Here is a 21,463-nt window from a genome sequence, read left to right on the forward strand (position 1 = left end):
TGTGTAAACTACAACTCCCATCATGGCTGACAGCCCTGCCACACACTGCAATCCCAATATTACCAACTGTTCAGGCTCCTTTCCCTAAGGGGGCGCTCTTATTCTCAGTTTGGGTGTGGTATTGCACTTCAGTTCCATTCAGATGAATAGAGCAGACTTGTAATACCACACACAACCTGAGGACAGAGGTGGCGCTGTTTTTTGAAGAAAGTAGCTGTGTTTTTTAATGGATTGGATTATAGTTCCCTATGGGTTCTCACAGCTGGTTTGCACATTGCCCAAGGTGATCTGCCCTATAGCAACTGGAAAGTATTAACTAATCTGTGCCATATAGTTCCATGTCTCCTACTTCTTTGGATCCAAGACTAGATCCCCAAATTAAAACGGGTTTTCGTGGACTTCTGGATAGGCTCTGACACTGGGCACCCCCATTTATCAACTGTTCACCAGAGCCACAGCACCAGTATAGGCGACAAAGCAGACAGCGCCATACATTGTGTAGTGGTCATACTGGGTTACTGCAGCTCAGCTCTCATTAAAGTAAATGAGCCCAACATGACCACTACACAATATACAAAGCTGTAGTTTCCATATCTGTATATACCAGCGCCATGGCTCTGGCAAATAGCTGATTGGCAGGGAACCGGACACAGATTAGGACCAGATACTTATGTCATGTAGTCAGGACCGTGTCCAGTATTCAGGCTGTATGTGAAGTCTTTCCAATTTATTATTGACATTTTGACATTTAAAAGCGTTATCCAGCGCTACAAAAACATGGCCACTTTCCCCCTACTGTTGTCTCCAGTTTGGGTGGGGTTTTGAAACTCAGTTCCATTGAAGTAAATGGAGCTTAACTGCAAACTGCACCTGAACTGGAGACAACAGTAGGGGGAAAAGTGGCCATGTTTTTGTAGCGCTGGATAACCCCTTTAAGGGGTTATCCAAGCTTACAAAAACATGGCCACTTGCTTCCAGAAGCAGCACCTCTCCGGTCTTCAGTTTGGTTGTGGGTTTTGCACCTCAGTTCCATTGAATTATATCGATCAGAACTGTAATACCATTCACAACCTGAGGACAGGGGTGGCGCAATTTTTACAAGAAAGAAGCAGTTTTTTATTGTTTGTTTGTTTTTTTTCCCTGAATACCCCTTTATCCAAGTAATACCAATGTCCAGAGGCAGGAGTGAAGAAGGGGCTACAGTATATATGGTAGGCTTCTGTGTTTGTATATGCATCTTTGGGACCCCTAAACAACACGACCTAGCCCTATCTGTGACTCCCATAGTTACTTCATTGAGGCAGAGAATTGGGCAGAGGTTGCGGCTGACAATGATTGATGCCGTTAAGGGTCCATTTACACAGAAAGATTATCTGTCAAAGATTTGAAGCCAAAGCCAGGAACAGATTTGAAAAGAGGAGAAATCTCAGGCTTTCCTTTATGACCTGATCTCTGTTTATAGTCTGTTTCTGTCTTTGGCTTCAAATCTTTGGCAGATAATCTGTCAGATAATCTTTCTGTGTAAATGGACCCTAAAAGATACTTTGTTTCTAACATGGAATCGTAGTTTTGCAACAGATGGAGGTTTCCCATCCCTGCCTTATGGCTCTATTCCACGGGCCGTCTATAGGAGCAAACGAGCGCTCGCTTGCTCCTCGTTCCTTGCTCGCTGCCGCCGCTATTCAACGTGGCTGCAGCGAGCGGCTGAGTGCGGGAGGGGTGGCGGGGGGGGTTGCCCGGGTGATCGCTGATCGTCCGGGCAGCCCATAGGATACAGCAGCGTCTGCCGTTGATGCTCCTATTCAATGGAGCAACGGCAGCAGATCGTTGAACATGTTGAAAAACAAGGGACTGCAACGATCAGCCGACATGAACGATGTTGGCTGATCGTTGCACTCTATTCCACGGGACGATTATCCGGCCGATAATCGTTCCGTGGAATAGAGCCTTTATACCGTCGGTGGGATGGGTGTGGCTGACTTTAGTATAAGGCAGGAGTAGGGAATATTGGCTCCCCAGGTGTTGCAAAACTACAACTGCCATCATGCCTGGACAGCCAAAGCTAAATCTTTGGCTGTCCAGGCATGATGGCAATTGTAGTTTTGCACCATCTGAAGAGCCAAGGTTCCCCATCCCTGGTAAAAGGTGTATCCGTATTTGAATACAAGCAAAAAATAAAACAGCAACTGTGATGTGATTCGTATATTTCTGCAGTTAAAAAAATAAAATAAAAAACATTTGTCTGGAGTCAGGAGGCCCCCAAACATGTGTTTGGGCCCCTTAAGGGTGCGTTCACACGTTCAGGATCTGCAGCAGATTTGATGGCGCAGATTTAAATCTGCAGATTCAATGCAAAGCAACTCTGGGCCATCAAATCTGCTGCAGATCTTGTACGTGTGAACGCACCCTAAGGGTACGTTCACACTGACCGACTCGCAGCAGAAATTTCGCTGCAAGTTTTGCAGCGAGATCCGTTACGAGCTAAGGTCTTGGCAGGTCCTGTGCATACATACTCGCAGTGGTCGAGTACATAATGCAGCCACCCTCTTAACCCCTTCATCGGCTCCCGCTCTCTGTATATATTACCTGTCTCCTGCACTGGGTCCCAGCTTTCTGCTCTCCCGCCCAGCCAATCAGTGGCTGCGGCTGGGCAACAAACTGATTGACTGGGCGGCAGAGCAGGACCCCGTGCAGGAGACAGGTAATGTATACAGATGAAGGGGTTAAGGTGGCGGCTGCATTCCATACTGGTGCAAGTATGTATGCACAGGACCTTAGCTCCTAGCGGATCTCGCAGCGAGATTTCCGCTGTGAGTCGGTCAGTGTGAACGTACCTAAGAGGTATTGTCAGCTGGGCTTGTTATCACCATGTGGGATAAGCTAATCACAGGGGGTCTGACCGCCCGGACACCACTGATCCAACGCTCCATATATTTTCTATTGGTCTGCCGAACCCTTCTGACGTATGCAGTTGGCGTCTGCTTCAAAATAGCTTTGTTTTTTTTTTTCCTTGCCTTAATCTGGATCAACACAGTAGCATTTTACAGTAGGTTGAGCTTGATCGATATCTGTCCTATTTTTCCACCTTATCAACTATGTAACTATAATAAATATTCACAAAAGTTAAAGTGGTGGTCTCACACTGACAGCCCTTGTCCTTATAACCTAATACCCCCCCCACGACAAAGTCCGCTTTTTCATGACAACTCCTTTATTAACAAATTTCGGTCACATATGATATTATAGGATCAGACTACACTAGGTTTGCTTGTAGTCTGTTACCATGGAGACACACAGGGCTGCAGAGGAGATGTAGATGCAAAATGCCAAGATACTTCAGACTTTACAAAGTTGCATCCTTAAACCCCAATGATGTAGACACTTTCTGCAGTATTTCCCATCCATGATGCTTCATGACAATCGTGTACATTTATGTTCTTTCACCACAAGAAGGAGAGGAGACAAAAGGATCCCGTTTCTCTGCACAGTGTCGCCCCCTGCGAGAATGAAGACGCACATTTTCCTGATCTACTGGGCCAAACTAAGCTTAGCAGCATCCTTATGATTATGTTAACACTTCTTTTATTCTTTTTCCAGGGCCTTACCTTGAATCCACACACTACACACTTGGCTTTCTGAGGAGAGACGAGCAGGAAAGGGGCACGGCCCACCGCTGAGTGTGTCTGTCCTTCTGTTCCATTAAACCTCAGCACCCCCAGACCCCTTACCCCAATCCTGATACTTTACTTAGGACAGAGAGCTGTTTAAAATGTTGATGCCATATTGCAGTACCAGACCCAACCTGAGGACAGGGGGTGGTGCTGTTTTTGGAAGAAAATGGTTTACAATAGCCAAGAATGGATGGCTGCCAGTTTATCAATCTCTGTATAGAAACAAAAAAAAAACAACTACAAGCAAAGAACCTAAAAATGGTGATAAAGCATAAAGTATTTGACCTTTTAGAACTTTTCACGTTCCGCTGATTATGCACCAGTTACATAAACCTGTTAATGGCTGCTTTACACTTTAACATTTTACCAACAGGATTGCAGCGAAGTCATGACGCATAGGCAGCTTGTTAAATCGCCCCAAAAGTCAATTAATAATATAGGTTTTAGCTAAACTGTAAATCCATGAAAGATTTAAAGGGAATCTGTCACCACACAAATACCATATGCACGTGCATGTGTCTTATTCACACAGTTGTACCCGGCAAAGCTGTGTCTGCGTCTTTATCTTGTTAAAAGCGGATGGTGTCAAGGAGGCGGAGCCTTGTACACTTCAAGTCCTAGAGGCTCACAATGCCTATAATTATTAATGCTTCCTTTCAATATTGAGCAAAAACACCAGCAAACAACGGGGATTCAGGCGCAGGTCCGACTAATGGTGACCAGACAAAAAATATAAAACTCTAAAAGTTTATTAAAAAGACCCAACGCGTTTCGGAACCGTACCGGTTCCTTTTTCAAGAGTCATATAACATTACAGGAGAGACACACAACACAACTTATACCAAAAAGAAATAGTGATGTCAGTAAGATAGGTGGAGCTACTCCACCCATCAGGGTTAACTCCCACAGAGCTGACACAAAACATATACAATTAATTAGTACTACAGCTGTAACTACATAAAAAAACATGCAAATAGCATAAAGACATGTATAATTGGTTAGTACTGCGGTTACATAAAAAACAGCGTACAAAAATATATAAAAAAGCTTTTGGAAATTTTTTTGGGGAAAAAAAATTACAATTTTCTTATTTTTTTTCTTTTCCCTTCTTTTTTTTTTCTTCTTTTTCCTTTCTCTTTCTCTCTCCTCCTTTCTCTTCCTTCCTTTTCTCTCTTCTCCTTCTTTAAAACAAAATAAAATAAAAACAAGAAAAGGAAAGGAGAGAAAGGAGGAGAGAGAAAGGAAAAAGAAAAAAGAAAAAAAAAGAAAAGGAAGGGAAAAGGAAAAAAAAAAAGAAAATTTTATATATTTTTTCAAAAAAAAATTCTAGGGTTTTTTTTAATGTTTTTTTATATATTTTTGTACGCTGTTTTTTATGTAGCCGCAGTACTAACCAATTATACATGTCTTTATGCTATTTGCATGTTTTTTATATAGTTACAGCTGTAGTACTAATTAATTGTATATGTTTTGTGTCAGCTCTGTGGGAGTTAACCCTGATGTATTTTTCGTCTGGTCACCATTAGTCGGACCTGCGCCTGGATCCCCGTTGTTGGAGTTTGCTGGTGTTTTTCCTCATTATTCCCTTGGCGGAGTTCGGGAGTGGCTGCGGTTTGCAGGTTTATGCTTTTCATGCTATTCTGAGAGTTGTGCCTCCTGGTCAGCACAACTCTATCAGGAAAGGGTTTGATGTGTTTTTTTTTTGAATGTCTAAATCAATGTAATACATATGACCAAACTGTGGTCTGTTCTGTGGTGATATTTGGTCTTTTCTATGTAAAAAAAAAAAAAGACCAAACACAGGAAGTCCTTTGTGCTAACACAGGAAAAGACACCTGTTCATCATGCAGGCTGTTTGTTAACGGAGGGCAATTAGCTAATTAAATTATTACTTTTGATAATTATATTATCATGTATGCGTGCTTACCAGGAGACAATACTTTTTGCTATGCAACAATTCAGACAGTATAATCTCACTGTGTAACAGGAGAGCTGACCATACAATGCGAGCGCCCCCAGGATTCTTTGCTACTGAATGTGGACGCGCAGCAGCACTAACGGGAGACACCTAGTGGCCATATGTTTAACATTTATTTAAACATCGAAAAACTAAAGATAAAATGAAGATATTAAAGGGGTACTCCAGCGGGAGGGCACTTTTTTGCTGGGACCGGGGACGAGGTGGCCGAGAGAAAAGACGTCCACTCACCTCCCCGGTTCCAGCGGCGGGTCCCGCATTGCGGCGCTCTGGCGCCTGGTTCCCAGCCGCTTCCGGGTGGGATCCCGCCTCCTTCACTGACTGGCTGAGCGGACCTGACACGTCAGACACACGGAAACGGCCGGGAACCGGAGCGCCGTGATGCGGGACCCGCCGCTGGAACCGGGGAGGTGAGTGGACGTCTTTTCCCTCGGCCACCTCGGTCCCAGCGCAAAAGTGCCCCCACGCTGGAGTACCCCTTTAAAGAACTGCTTGTGATCACAACCCCTGTTGATGTCTTTATTTTGGGGGTCCTAGCAGTTGGGCCCCTTACAAATCAAGTAGTGATGACATACAATACCAATATGCAATCACTGGGATAGCACAGAGATTCTTCCAGTAAACTGTATAACACCTAGGCCTGTAACCGTGACAAAGGCGCATATGTTATGTCTAGAGGAAAGCAGTGTGGAGTGGGATTCTTTATTGTAAAAGCAGTGAGACTGAAACTATGGAACAACTCTGAGAAGTGCCTGGATGTGTTTATTGAGATGGGACATTGATCCAAGGAATTCATTCTGAACTTGGGAAGAAATTTTTCTCTGGTATGGGGTATCTGGTTCCCACTTCATAGGAGTTTGTACTTTCTTCTGGATCAACACAATATCATAGGATGAACTTCCTCCCCCCCAATGTAAGGTGAAACAATTCTGTGTCACTGTCGTTTTTTTTTTTTTGCAGAAATCAATAGTCCAGGCGATTTTAAAAAAAACTTTCCGATTAGGTTTGTTAGGCAAATATGCCATTATCTGCATTCAAAAAGACTTTCCCCATGTCCCCTCCTCCTCCCATTCATTGCTCATTATCAGGAAATCTTGACTTTTACATCAGTCAAGCCCTGTCTAATCTATGGAGAGGGGAGGGGGAAGAGGGAGGAGGGAGATTAGATGGCAGCAGAGAGCAGAGAACAAAGGATTACACAGTGGGAGCTGTGTGAAAGCCGGTATTCAGAGGTCAGTGCTAACTTCAAAGGAGATAGCCCGGTGATGTAGCTGTAAATTAACTCTTTGTTGTCCTGTTTTGGTGCCTCATCTCCCTTTACCCCTCCCCTCTCCATAGAGAACAATGAAGACAGGGGGGAGAGCTTCAAACTGCTTTTTCTTATAAAAATGCATTTTTTGGCTAATAAACTTAATTACAAAAGTTTCTTAAAATCGCCTGTGCTATTGATTTCTGCAAAAGAAAATTTAAACGACAGTGACACTTTAACAATGCAAAGGTCAAAATGTAAACCCTCTAGAGCAGGGATGGGGAACCTTCGGCCCTCCAGCTGTAGCAAAACTACAATTCCCATCATACCTGGACAGCCTTCGGCTGTCCAGGCATGATGGGAGTTGTAGTTTTGCAACTGATGGAGGGCCAAAGGTTCCCCATCCCTGCTCTAGATGCTACTAATGGGTCAGGGGGGCTCACGGAGGGACACCCCAGTAAATATTACCACACTTTATTGTGACCCTACCACCAGAATCGCTGGTGGCCGAATCTCCCAACTCGGCCCAAAATTATTTGTACCAGATTCACCATCATTTCATTCCATTTAATGACATTACCACATGATTAATAAGAGAACGGGGCGAGATTGAAAACAATGCTACAAGTTAAAAAAAAAAAAAAAAGTTAATAGTAATATCATTTACATGGTAAGAGCTGTATACGCCGCAATTCTGTGACATCCAGAATCCAATCATCTCAGTCTTCCAGGACGAAATTAGAAGAAAAAAATAATAACATTAATGGGAATTAAGATGGGATATTTTACTGGGCATCTCAGTTATAACCGCAGCACATACAGGAAAGTGGGACCGCACCTTTAAATCATTAGTGATCCTCGGTGTCTGAGTGGTTACAGGATCGGCAAGTGTAAAAAAAAAAAAAAGGTACACAGAATAAAGAGCAAGAATTGGCAAATATGTGGACTCGGCTATACTACAACAGCATTGCATGCTGGGACACCTCCCGTCTAGAGTCACCACTCCTTGCGTGACTTTACATCACAGAATCCCTGATTATTATTGCTACAGTGTATTCTAGTCAGATTCCCATGATGGCAAAGTCTCTCCTTCCTCTTCGGATACTTTTCTCCAAAATAGGGCAAACTCTAGTTTTAATTTTCCTTAAAGGGAAAATGTTTTAATGTTAAGATCTAGTGGATTGTCCGGTTTAACATACCCCTGTCCCCGTCAGTCTAAGGGCCCTATTACACGGAGCGATAATCGGCCGATTATCGCTTCGTGTAGCGTATTACATGTAGCGATCCGCGGTCGGCGTCCGACGCTGCCAGAACCGGGTAGCTGCAGAGCACAGGAGAGAAGACCGGGAGCGAGAAGAGGTAAGGTATCAAGTGGGCAAGCACTGCACAGACATTGCCAACAATGTCCATGCAGCCCTTAGGGTACTATTACACGGAGCGATAATTGGCCCGATTCGGCCGATTATCGCTCTATGTAATAAATACAACGATCAGCCGATGACAACGATATAGGTATAGGTTTCAACCTATAATTGTTGGGCGCCGACCGCGCATAGCTACATGTAATAGTGGTGCGCGGCTGGCGGCTGACCATATACATTATCTATCCAGGCTGCAGGGCTCCTCTTGCGGTCTTCTCCTCAGGTCCCATGCGTTCCAGCTTCAGAGCGGCCTGTCTCAGCTGACCGCAGCGGTCCCTGCCAGTGATTGGCTGAGCAGCCTGTCAGCTGAGCCAGGGCGCTCTGAAGCTGGAGCGCACGAGACCCGGGGAGAAGACGACAACAAGAGGAGCCCTGCAGCCTGGACAGGTAATGTATAATGTTAAGCAAGGGCTGCAAGGACATCGGTAACGATGTCCATGCAGCCCTTGTTAAACGATAATCGGGCCCTGTAATAGGCCCAGTAAATGAGCGCCGATCTAGCAGATAGGCGCTCATTTACAGTCACTATCGGCACCCATCGGCCCGTGTAATAACACCCTTACACCCTGTCTTATAGGTCCAGTAAACGAGTGCCGATCTAGCAGATTGGCGCTTGTTTACTAAAATAATTGGGCTGTAGACTCTAAATGATGCTGTGCTGGAACCTCCTGCTGCGAGAGGGGAGGAGAGAGCTGTCCCATTCAGCGTTAGGACACAGAGCTGTTCACATGGTAATATATGAAAATTAAAAGGGATTTTCTTTTCTTGTTAAAGGGGGTGAGGGTGTGAAGACCATTTTGGTGTTTACAACCCCTTTTAAAAGCTTTCGTACCTGCGTCATTAGTGCTGCCGTAGGAGGCATGTTAATAACTCAATACACTGCTTGCACCAAACTGTACACTACTTACATGGGTAATAAGGGTTTCACTCAACCAAATGTCACATTCAGTTATCTAGGCGACCTCGGGATTCCAAGAAGCAGCTTGGAAAACGATTGCAGTCTCTTTGTGGGAAGACCAGGAAATATTCGTGAAATACATGGTATTTCATAGCTTAGTGGCACTTCCATCCACAGTACAGAGGGATTTTTGACACTAGCCCACATTGTCGGACAGTTCCATGTCCGACTTATCCAAGATGTACATGTTTGCCCATGTCATGGGGCTTTTTTTTTTCTTTTATTAATACTTATATAAGTGGTTGAGTCCAAAGTACAACAGTCACACAAACTTGTAAGACCCTAGAAAGCAGAGGATCCTACACAATATAAACCAGGCCTCTAAAACAGGCCCTTCAGGATGCATCTCAGTCGCTGTGTGATGCCTTCAGGAGTAAAGGACGTCTAAGTCGATGTCTTTCCATTGAAGTCACTTGCCAAGCGGCCAGGTCATAGTTCCTTGATGCCGGATTTACTTGGTCAAATTCTTTAGAACTTATCCTCTTCCCAAAAGCAGCGGCCAACAGCTACCTCGTGTTCTGCAGCTCCTCTCTCAGCCAGGTGGGCAGTGTCTGACCCATCTTGTACAGAAGCTTGGAGAGCTCAATGTTATGGTCCCTATAATAGTCTGTCAAGAAGGCCCGAGACTGCAAAAAGAAGAGGAAGTCAGGATCACTCAAGGAGGTATATGGACACAAAGACAATAGGAGACAATAGGAAAACGCTTTAAAAGGGGTAACTGGAGATTTTTTTTTCGTTCAGATCATTACAGATTTGTAATTTAAAAATCTCAAGCCTTCCAGTACTTATGAGCTGATGTATGGCCTGTAGGAAGTGGGATATTTCTTTCCAGTCTGACACAGTGCCCTCTGCTGCCACCTCTGTCCATGTCAGGAACTGTCCAGGGCAGTAGCAAATCCTCATAGAAAACCTCTCCTGCTCTGGACAGTTCCTGAAACGGACAGAGGTGGCAGAAGAGAGCACTGTGTCAGACTGGAAAAAATACACCTTTTCCTGAAGGACATACAGCAGCTAATAAGTACTGGGAGACTGGAGACTTTTAAATAGAAATTACAGATCTTTATATCTTTCTGACATCAGTTCATTTGAAGGATTTAAAGGCATTTTCCAGGACCTTTATGAATGATGGCCTATCCACAGAATAGGTCATCTATTACTGCCAACATTGTTCACTGTATGATGTGTGGGCACCAAATAGCTGTAGGCACCCATCAACGATTGTCTGCCTTACCTGAGGATAGACCATCAATCATAAAAGTCATTAAAAAAAAACTAAAAGAAAAAACTGTAAATTTTTTTTAACATCTGCAGCAATAAGGGGCAATATGGCCCCTCTGCTGCCACTAATGGCTTTGTAAGGAACTGCAGGGCTTGGTCCTCGCAGTTACAATTTCCTAACAGGCATGGCACCCCTGCTTGACGTCCCGCTCAGCCAATCAGTGCGCTGTCCCGCCCAGCCTCTGATTGGCTGAGCAGGACATCAGGATGTCGGGAGCAACAGAAGTATACTTTCCTATCCTCATGCCCTGTAGTGTAGTGACGCTTACGGGCCGCCGGCCTCTTGCAGCTAATCCAACTGCAATGTCACAACCTGGCTGGTCAATTGCTCCCTCAGCCAGTCAGTAAATGGGGTGGGACACTGCTACAATTACTGACTGGCGAGCAGGCAATCGATCAGCCGGGCCACGATGTTGCAGCTGGAAAAGCCGTGTACATTGTGTACTCCAGCCAAAAATGACAGCAAGGCCCGAGAGAGGAGCTACAGGGCATGGGGATGGGTATACCCTCCTCCGCCTGTTTTTAGTTACATGGGACTTCTCTATTACGTTATCCTAGAGTTTTGCAAGAATTAAATACTGTGTTAGACAGACCGTTATTCCTATTATTTAAAGATTCTATTACGACAGGGATTCTTCCACAGGACTGGCGCATAGCTAATGTGGTACCAATATTCAAGAAGGGGTCAAAGAGTGATCCTGGAAACTACAGGCCCGTAAGTCTAACATCTATAGTAGGTAAAGTATTTGAGGGGATTGTAAGAGATGCTATACTGGAGTATCTTAATGAAAATAATCTTATGACTCAGCACCAGCATGGATTTATGAGGGATCGGTCCTGTCAGACTAATCTGATCGGCTTCTATGAAGAGGTCAGTTATAGACTGGACCTGGGGGAGGCTGTGGATGTTGTGTATCTGGACTTTTCAAAGGCATTTGATACTGTGCCGCATGAAAGGTTGGTCTACAAAATGAGGATGCTGGGACTCGGGGAAAACGTATGCAAATGGGTAAGTAACTGGTTGTGTGATAGAAAACAGAGGGTGGTCATTGATGGAACATATTCAGATTGGGTTTTAGTTACTAGTGGGGTACCACAGGGGTCAGTGTTGGGTCCACTTCTTTTTAATATTTTTATTAATGATCTTGTAGAGGGGCTACAGAGCAGAATCTCCATTTTTGCAGATGATACTAAACTGGGTAAAGTAATCAGTACAGAGGAGGATAATATCATATTACAGAGGGATTTGGAGAAGCTAGAGGCTTGGGCCGAGAAATGGCAAATGAAGTTTAATGTGGATAAATGTAAGGTTATGCATTTGGGCCATAGAAATAATAAGTACAGTTATGTGCTAAATAATAAAACACTGGGTAAAACTACTTCCGAAAAGGACCTGGGGGTATTGGTGGACAGTAAACTCAACTTTAGTGATCAGTGCCAGGCAGCAGCTGCCAAGGCTAATAAAATAATGGGATGCATCAAAAGAGGTATAGATGCTAAAGATGAGAACATAGTTTTGCCTCTTTATAAATCACTGGTCAGACCACACTTGGAATACTGTGTACAGTTTTGGGCACCGGTATATAAGAAGGACACAGCTGACCTAGAGCGGGTGCAGAGGAGGGCAACAAAGGTCATTAAGGGAATGGGTGGGTTACAGTACCAGGACAGGTTATCACGCTTGGGGTTATTTACGCTAGAAAAAAGACGTCTTAGGGGCGATCTGATCACAATGTACAAATATATGAATGGACAGTACAGAGATTTTTGTAGTGGTCTTTTTACTCCTAGGTCTGTAACAATGACAAGGGGGCATCCTCTACGTCTAGAGGAAAGAAGATTTCATCATCAGCATCGACGCGGGTTCTTTACTGTACGAGCGGTAAGACTGTGGAACTCTCTGCCACATGATGTTGTCATGGCTGATTCAGTAAATAAGTTCAAGGGAGGCCTGGATGCTTTTCTTGAAAAATATAATATTACAAGTTATGGGCATTAGATTTCTGGTGATACGTTGATCCGGGGATTGTTCTGGTTGCCATTGCAGTCGGAAGAGGGGGGGGGGGGGGGGGGAGTTTCTCCCTGTGGTGGGGCGTTTGTCTTCTGCCCCATAGGGGTTTTTCGCCTTCCTGGATCAACACAGTAGGATTTTCCTAGGTTGAACCTGATGGACTCTTGTCTTCTTTCAACCTTATTTACTATGTTACTATGTTACTATGTTACTATGTTAAGGTCAGCCTTGGGGCAAGGCTTTCTATATGACTGACAGGAAGGCTTTATTATGATTATTTACAAGTTTTTTTGTTTAACTTTTTTATGATGTGTCTTTCAAAAGGCCACCATTTTTTTTTGGACAGATCTGGCAGTATCCCCCTAAATAGCAGAGCTATAATGGAGCAGATTACAGTAACATGCCTATGGGACCTATAAGAGGCTGGATAATCAAAACGTTCCAATTAAAGTATATGAACTTCCCTTTAAGGGTGGAAAACTTTCAGGAAACGGCGCAATGTGCCAGAAACAACATCAGACTTTTACATTTACAGCAAAACTGAATTAATTGTCATTTCACTGAGAATATCTGTGGTTAGTGGTATAACTACCATAGAGGCCAATACTATGGGGTCTGTGATGGGAGTGGGCTGAGCTCTACAGGGATTCCTCTACCATGTAGATACCTGCAGCTGCCAGTAGGAGGCGCTCAATGAACACATGTTTATATAGTTCCATTGAGGTCAATACTAGCTGTGTAAGTGCATATGTGGTTAGCTACTAGTGTAACCGTGTGCCGCTAGAATTATATCATTTACCAAGCTATGAAATCAAACTAGTAGTAGACAAGAACTAGGAAACCTGTTTTTCAGCTCTTCCTAGGGCGGCATCTGCAGGGAATCAAACGTTGCCAAACCTGAATATTTCCACAGATCCACTTAACACTACTACAGAATAAAGGGGAACTTGCCAGCATGTCTACATAATGCTCAAAAGCTGCAGACATGGGCTGATAGGGAGATTAAAGAAATGATCGCGGTTTCTTAGCAAGGCTATAAAATCATGCTTTCCTTCTAAGCTCAAGAATCCTAGAGGCTGGGCTGAGCTGAAGCATGCATGCCTCCTCCCTCCTCCACCCTGCATGATTAATATACAGGGTTTGGCTTCTAGCACTCAGCCTTGTACATCAATCATGTAGGACAAGCAAGGGCGAAGGAGGAAAGAGGCATGCATGGTCTCTACAACTATTGAGCTTAGAAGGAAAACATGATTTTATAGCATAGCCACTAGCTAAAAAGACAGACATCATTTGTTAATCTTCCATGTCTTCAGCTCTGAGTATGATCTAGAGCCGACATTTTCCCTTAAAGAGTACCTACTACTTTTGTGACATTACACTTTTCAGACTTACATCTGAGTCCATGTCTGGATATTTCCTCCCTTTGCTCTTTCCCAAACATTTGGTTTTCCCACCATCCAGAAGTTGGCACCAAAATCCCTTCTTGGCATCAAACCTGGAAAGAAATTGTCGTAAGAAATGAAGGAGTTGGTCTTTTCCCGGATTTGAGATAATTGCGCTGATTACACGGCCGCGCTGCCAGCTAAAAAGTGCTAAAATGAGGGGAAAACTTAGAGGGTTTTTTTTTAAAGCAATTAACAGTTTTACATGAAAAAGAGTAAATGCCGGAGCCAATGTAGCGTGCCATTAAGTCATGTCAAGTGCGTCTAAGCCAGTCAAGTGCCAAATGTCTTTCTAAGTGGCAGGTATGTATAATGAGGCCGCCGGCAAAAAAGTTACGAATTTCTTCTATTTAAAGGCTTAACCCCATAGGAGCTGGTAGGATTTTATCCAGCTTTCATGATATTCCTATCATATGTTGAGATCCACCACAGCATTATGATGAGGAACCACATCACTAACTAGTATTGATACTTTATTCTGGTTCTCAGATCAGGTAGTATCCTAGCCACCATATGCAATTACATAAGAGTGGGAGTACGCCTTTAAATGGGTAGAGGCTTCCTTCTATTCAGCCCTTGTAGAAATAATGTGAATGCGCTGGAATGATCAGGCACACTGACGCGGCAAAGCTTCTTGTTCGAGGCTACCATGCTATACAACCGTTTGGGAGCTGTCATTACTGCGTGTGTGAGAGGTGACCACAAAGTGGAGCCTGTATGTCTCACAGCACTTGCGCCGCAAAAATGACAGCTCCCGGACTCTGGTGACATAGTAGCCTAGAACAAGATGCTTCTTTACATCAGTGTGCCTGCGTCGCTATGGATCGCTCCAGCACATGTGCACTATTTCTACTAGGGCTAAGTAGAAGAAAGCCAGCCAGGGTGCATTAACTAAAGCCAAGAGGGGAGTGGAGAAGATGATAGGAGAGGCGTCGCAGGCCCAGGGCACAGGTATTTTAGGCCACGCCTCATTAACACTGCTGGTGAAGAATAGAAGATCACGACCGTCTAGGATTCAAACAAATTGTACCAGTGGTTTTGGAAGGGGGGGGGACATAAATGCAGATTCCTAATATATCTATATGGTGAGTGGTGAGCTCACATTCTCTAGACAAATTAAATTGTAAAATTCTGTGTGCCTGCAACCTCCACTAGGGGGCACTCCACAGCTTTCAGATGACATATAGTCAGTCAGTTTACCGCCAGCCATATTTGTAACATTTAGGGCTATTTCCATCTTATGAAGTGATGCCATACTTCTAGGATATGCCATCACTTTATCACTGGTGAGAGTCCGACCTATAGGACCCCCACCAATCCTGAGAAGGAAGGAGCTGCAGCACTGGTTTAGGTTGCAATCCTTCCTGAAGTTCCCTCACTTTATAAGATGGGAATACCTCTAATGTTATAGCTGTGTGAGGAGAAGCAGGGGATTTGGAGGGCTAGAAGGATGTATTACAGACTGGGCACAGAATTTTGGACCAAACAGAATGAAAGGAACACTATAAATTAACACGTTTGTGAACTTACGCCAGAGTTTTGTGGTAGTCTATGGCATTCGCCACTCCCAGGAATTTCTGCACAGATTCCATCATGTTGGCCGGCTCAGTGCGCAATAGCTTACCATCTAAAACCAATATCTAGAAGGAAACAAAAGAAATAAATTCATGATCTATTTCCTATGATAATTAGTAGAGCGAGGCTAGCCCGTGCTCGAATCGGATCATTCGGCATTTGAATTCTGGTCGCTGACAAAGTTGGATGCAGCCTTAGGGAGCCCTGAAAAAAACATGGATGCATCCAATTTCATGGATCTGCACGAGCCTCACTCATCCCTAATAAGTATCAGTATTTTCTACAAGCCTAAAGGGTCATTGGTTTTGATTAGTGTGGTCCAGATACTGAGACCCCCAACAATCACTACATTGTAGTGGCAGAAGTGCTCAGCTTAGTGCTTTGCCCCATTGGTAGGAATCGGTTCTGGTCGCTCATCCGTGGTAAGGTGGTTGTATAGGCTCATAGAAACTCACACATCTAAGGGGCAAAGTGCTTGGCTGCACCATTTCCTCAGTGATCAGTGGGGTCCCAGCACTCACTTACTACTACAAAACGCCATAGTCACTAGAGACCCATAAAATGTTCTCCCATATCGCTCTGTAATGTCTTCTGTATCGTAAATAAAATGCCACTTTGTGATGGAGACTTCTTCCCCTGAAGTGGTGTTCCCCAACCTACTGCTGCAAACCCTACATGTAGTACCTACCCTACCGAGGACGTAAGGACACCTCTCACTCACCTGATTAGCGTGAAAGTGGTTTAACCATCGTTCGATGTGAGTGGAATACCATCCCGGGACAAGGCACCTGCTCTGCAGCGCTCGTAACTTTGGTGACGCATCTGCTCCAGCAGTGATGACTTCCTGGAAAGTGTATTTTAGGGCCACAGGGTCATCATGGGCCCTTTGGTGCTGAGAACAAAACAAACAAAAAAATATAACGTCAAGGACCAGAACCATCTACATAGAAGGAAGGGGGGGGGGGAAATGTAAGTGAGTGACTTACCTGATACCAGGAGTAAGCACGGTCTGCAGGATTAATAAGGATCGTGATGAGTTTAGCTTTAGGCAGAAGTGCCGCCACCCGACGAGGAACAACTTCCGAGTCAAAGTAGTTGGCGCTTTTCTCAAAGTAGAAGTCTGAAGTGGTGTTCGATGGAATCGGGAAATACTCCATATACCTAGACAAGAAGCCATTCACATTCATGTCTGTGTATGGTGCAATTCCTTGGGTAGTCTCACTATTAAAAGTTCTTAGATTGTGAGCTCCAATGGGGACAGGGCCTGATCTGAGAGATGGCGGCATTAAAACAAAGGTGCAGCACAGGGCTAGTTGTAACCTGATCTGGCGTATAGTCACAGACAATCGTACAGGTACTTTTCTGTATTTTATATATACACTAGGGAAACCCCAAGACACCCTAATAGCATCTTCTGAATACGTGACAACACAGGACGTGGCCCCTCTGATGACAGTTGTTATAGTGTAAACTAGATGCTTGCCTCCCTTACTGTTTTGGGGCGCAGGACCACTTACTGTATAGCACTCAGTTTCTTATAGATCGTATAATTTAAAGGGTTTAGTAATTTTTTTTTTTTTTTTGCAGAAGCTCAAAACAAGCCCCATTTTCAATGATTGATACTCACTGAGCCTGTACAAGGCCTGACTAATCGAGCGGTCAGGGCTCACAAACAATGGCTGGATTACTTGGGTGTGTTATTTTTGGCGCCACATTAACTGCTTTTATTTTGATTTCTGACCCTTTTACACGTGTCAATTATCAGGAACAAACATTTCCAGAAATGGACCATAGCTTGGCCCATGTAATAGAGCTTTGGCTCCACGGCTGGAAAAGCCCTTTAAATAGGTCTGGTTACAAATCCCACGCAATAATATGGAATGTGCACCCTTAATACTGATTGACGTACAGGACCACAATCCCTTTCCTCCTGTAATAATGTCTGATGGGGTGTATGTATATTTTCTGGGTTCCTCAAGGGCGGGGTATAAAAAATCCTATTCCAATATTGGGCAATATTACCACTATCACTACTCATTCTCTCACCCCCAATAAACAGTACCCTCTCAGTAATCCTCAATGTAAGAACTAAACACCCCTTATACAATGTACAGAAAAGGAGCCAGTGATCTACAACTCACCAGTCAATCCCTTTGTGGTAATTCTGCCCATTGAAGAACTGGATTTCCTCAAAGGTCTCGGAGCTGGGGTAGTTACTGCTCAGGTCTGGGTGCATTCCCAGGAAGAGGTACAATGCAGTGGTTCCTGAAGAAAAACAAGGGTAATATTAAAAGATAGAACATTCACATATTATTACATTGTACAGACCCTCACCTCATCCACCCAAAGCCATATACAAAACTCTGCTGGTTACCGCTTGGAATGATTCAACCTTGTGCTGATAGACCCCCCAGCCGAGACCATTGTTCAATGATTTTCGCCATGTTTTGTTCTGAGAGTTACTTCTATTATACCATATTTTATAGCATGAAGGTTACACCTCCCTGAATTCATGTAGTCAATGCAAGCATTATGCAGATTGAACAGCAGGGGGAGCTGTAGGACTTGCTGGATACCAACAGATCTAAGTATGTTTTATAACTCAAATGACACTGGATGCTATAGTGCTAAATAATGGAGAAGCCCTTACAAACAACCTTTAATGGCAAAATCACTGGCAAATAAAGCGCATTCACAATACATGGTACTGGGTAGCAGATTGCTTAACATTGAGCACCAATGTAAAAATTCTCCATGATCCTTTCCAATAGAAATGGGTCTGAGGTTATCAGTGAGGTGATTATTATAGGGAAAACAGGCTCGGCCGTAAGCCCTATCAACACTTGAACCTGTTTGCTTATATTTTGATCACATATAACATGTATGTTACACACATACTGCTAGCAAAAACAGAAAATTATGGTAGAACTATACACTATTCACACATTTGTGTCCAGTGCGTGTAGTGAGCGTCCAGTGTGCCTAGTGTGCGTCCAGTGTGCGTCCAGTGTGTGAAGTGTGCGTCCAGTGTGTGAAGTGTGCGTCCAGTGTGTGTCCAGTGTGTGTCCTGTGTGTGTAGTGTGCGTCCAGTGTGTAGTGTGCGTCCAGTGTGTGTAGTGTGCGTAGCCTAAGCCCTATGTGTGTAGTGTCCGTAGCTTAAGCCCTATGTGTGTAGTGTGCGTCCAGTGTGTGTCCTGTGTGTGTAGTGTGCGTAGCCTAAGACCTATGTGTGTAGTGTGCGTAGCTTAAGCCCTATGTGTGTAGTGTGCGTAGCTTAAGCCCTATGTGTGTAGTGTGCGTCCAGTGTGTGTCCTGTGTGTGTAGTGTGCGTAGCCTAAGACCTATGTGTGTAGTGTGCATAAGTTGGTGTGTGCAGCATGTATCCAATATGTGGCCTTTGTGTGTGAGAGAGCGGTTGTATCCCATGTGCATGGTGTATGGCTTTTATCCGATTTGTCAATTATGCATGCGGCACATCTCTAGTGTGCCAGCTGCATCTGTGCAGAATGTTCAACGTGTCAGCAGTTGTGTACCATATGTGAATAAACTCTTAAAGGGGTTATCCAGAATTAGAAAAAGCACAGCTACTTTCTTGCAAAAACAGCATCACCCCTGTCCTCAGGCTGTGTGCAGTATTACTATTAAGCTCCATTCACTTCAATGGACCTGAGCTACAAAACCCCACACCGAAACTGAGAACAGGAGAGGTGGAAAAAAGTTGCATATTAGGGGGTGGAAAACTCCCACCTCAGCACCATTTAGCATAGTCCTACAGTTTTAAAGGGGTTGTCCAGCGAAAATAGTTTTCTTTCAAATCAACTGGTGTCAGAAAATAATATAGATTTTTAATTTACTTCTATTAAAAACTCTCAAGTCTTCCCAGACCTATCAGCTGCTGTATGTCCTGCAAGAAGTGTTGTTTTATTTTCAGTCTGACACAGTGCTCTCTGCTGACATCTCTGGCTGAGACAGGAACTCTGTCAGTTTTCTATGAATCCCCATAGAAAACCTCTCCTGCTCTGGACAGTTCCTGCCTCGACCAGAGAGCACTGTGTCACACTAAAGAGAATACACCACTTCCTGTAGGACATACAGCAGCTGATAAGTATGGGAAGACTTAAGATTTTTTAATACAAGTAATTTACAAATCTATATAACTTTCTGACACCAGTTCATTTGAAAGAAAAAGATTTTCTCTGGACAACCCCTTTAACTTACTGATGGCCATTAAGTGCGACCAGGTACCACAGCAAAAACACAATATGACCCCACTGTGTGAGTATAAGCCCTTTAGACAAACACAGTTTCTTTTTAAAGGGGTACTCCAGCAAAAATCTTTTTCTTTCAAATCAACATGTTTCAGAAAGTTACATAGATTTGTAATTTACTTCTATTTAATAATCTCAAGTCTTCCCATACTTATCAGCTGCTGTGTGTCTTGCAGGGAGTGATGTGTTCTTTCCAGTCTGACACAGTGCTCTCTGCTGCCACCTCTGTCCATGTCAGGAACTGTCTAGATGAGAAAACCTCTCCTGTTCTAAACAGTTCTTGTCTCGGCCAGAGATAAACGTTTTTTTTTTTTGCTGGATAACCCCTTTAATCATAGAAGTCACTATATACTATATACTCTAGACATGAAATCACACTTGGTCTAGCCCAGCACCCTCACATAGCGTCCACCGCTCAGCCTCGCTCCTAACAAGCATCCGCTGCAGCTGCCACTATACACACACACTACCCAGCAGCTGTGCCAGCTTAAAAAAAAAACAACACAGCCGGGGTCACATCCACACCCCGCCGTCCGTCCTCTGCGCTGACCACTTTTTCTTCCCACACTCGCTCCGCACACCTCCTGACATCCTGCACTAATCCTGGCTCCCACTGCGAACGCCCCACATCCTGCATTAATCTCGGTTTTCCCTCTTTTCATACTCATCATGTTGTAATCCTTCCTGCCCCTCCGTACTGGCTAATAATCCCCCCTCCCATGGGACATATATAACATCCCATGCTCAGAGGTGTTACACGCTCGCAGATCCCCCCCATGCACACACATATGCCGGCCATTACTGCAGGCAGGCATCTGGCAGCTCTTAAAGAGACATACCTGTTTTCTGAGGTCCGATTATGAGCAGCTTGGGGAATCGGTCACAGGTTTTCTCCTTGGACCAAATGTCTTTATGGCGTTTATCCTCACAAGGATCCTGCAAGAAAAGAAGATTGCAACAGGAATAAGCGGAGATGTAATAGGAGGGCTGTTCTCATCTGTACATGCCGTTCAGTTATATCGGAATCTGGGAAAGCTGGGTGACAAAGAATAGGGGTACCCCCAGCTTTCCTACACTGCAATATGGCAAATCTTTTAACCCTTCAGTAGCATAAGAAAGCTGGGTGACAAACTATAGGGCATATACCCTCAGCTTGGGCACCTGTTACCCATTTTGGTGCATCACTAAGACAGACCCTTCAGGAACCTAGGAAAGCAGGGTGACTGCTTTGTGTCAAAAACTGCTTTCTTTCAAATTAACTGGTGCCAGAAATTTGTAATTTACTTCCATTAAAAAAATCTCAAGTCTTACAGTACTTATCAGCTGCTGTATGTCCTGCAGAAAGTGGTGTTTTCCAGTCTAGAGGTTTTCTATGGGAATTTGCTACTGCTCTAAACAGTTCCTGACATGGACAGAGGTGGCAGCAGAGAGCACTGTGTCAGACTGGAAAAAATACACCACTTCCTGCAGGACATACTGCAGCTGATAAGTCCGGGAAGATTTAAGATTTGTTAATGGAAGTAAATTACAATTCTCTGGCACCAGTAGATTTGAAAGAAAAATTTTTGAGGTGAAGTACCCCTTTAAGAAGAGAAAGGATTGGAATGGAGGT

At 44.1% G+C, this 21,463-nt stretch overlaps 1 protein-coding gene across 1 annotated transcript in view; it reads right to left on the minus strand.

The window, feature by feature from the left end:
- Nucleotides 1-7,335: 7,335 nt before the first annotated feature.
- The window catches only part of NDST1 (N-deacetylase and N-sulfotransferase 1), a 65,283-nt gene continuing 51,155 nt past the window's right edge, over nucleotides 7,336-21,463 (minus strand). Inside the window, exons 9-15 of the mRNA XM_069969112.1 lie at nucleotides 20,691-20,787; nucleotides 17,725-17,848; nucleotides 16,570-16,744; nucleotides 16,305-16,475; nucleotides 15,539-15,648; nucleotides 13,959-14,061; nucleotides 7,336-9,903 (exon numbers count right to left, since the gene is read on the minus strand). Coding sequence (XP_069825213.1) covers nucleotides 9,784-9,903; nucleotides 13,959-14,061; nucleotides 15,539-15,648; nucleotides 16,305-16,475; nucleotides 16,570-16,744; nucleotides 17,725-17,848; nucleotides 20,691-20,787 — 900 coding nt within the window. The 3' untranslated portion in view covers nucleotides 7,336-9,783. The remainder of the gene's footprint in view (nucleotides 9,904-13,958; nucleotides 14,062-15,538; nucleotides 15,649-16,304; nucleotides 16,476-16,569; nucleotides 16,745-17,724; nucleotides 17,849-20,690; nucleotides 20,788-21,463) is intronic.

This window comes from Dendropsophus ebraccatus, chromosome 1 (assembly GCF_027789765.1).
Source record: "Dendropsophus ebraccatus isolate aDenEbr1 chromosome 1, aDenEbr1.pat, whole genome shotgun sequence".
Taxonomy (NCBI): Eukaryota; Metazoa; Chordata; class Amphibia; order Anura; family Hylidae; genus Dendropsophus; species Dendropsophus ebraccatus.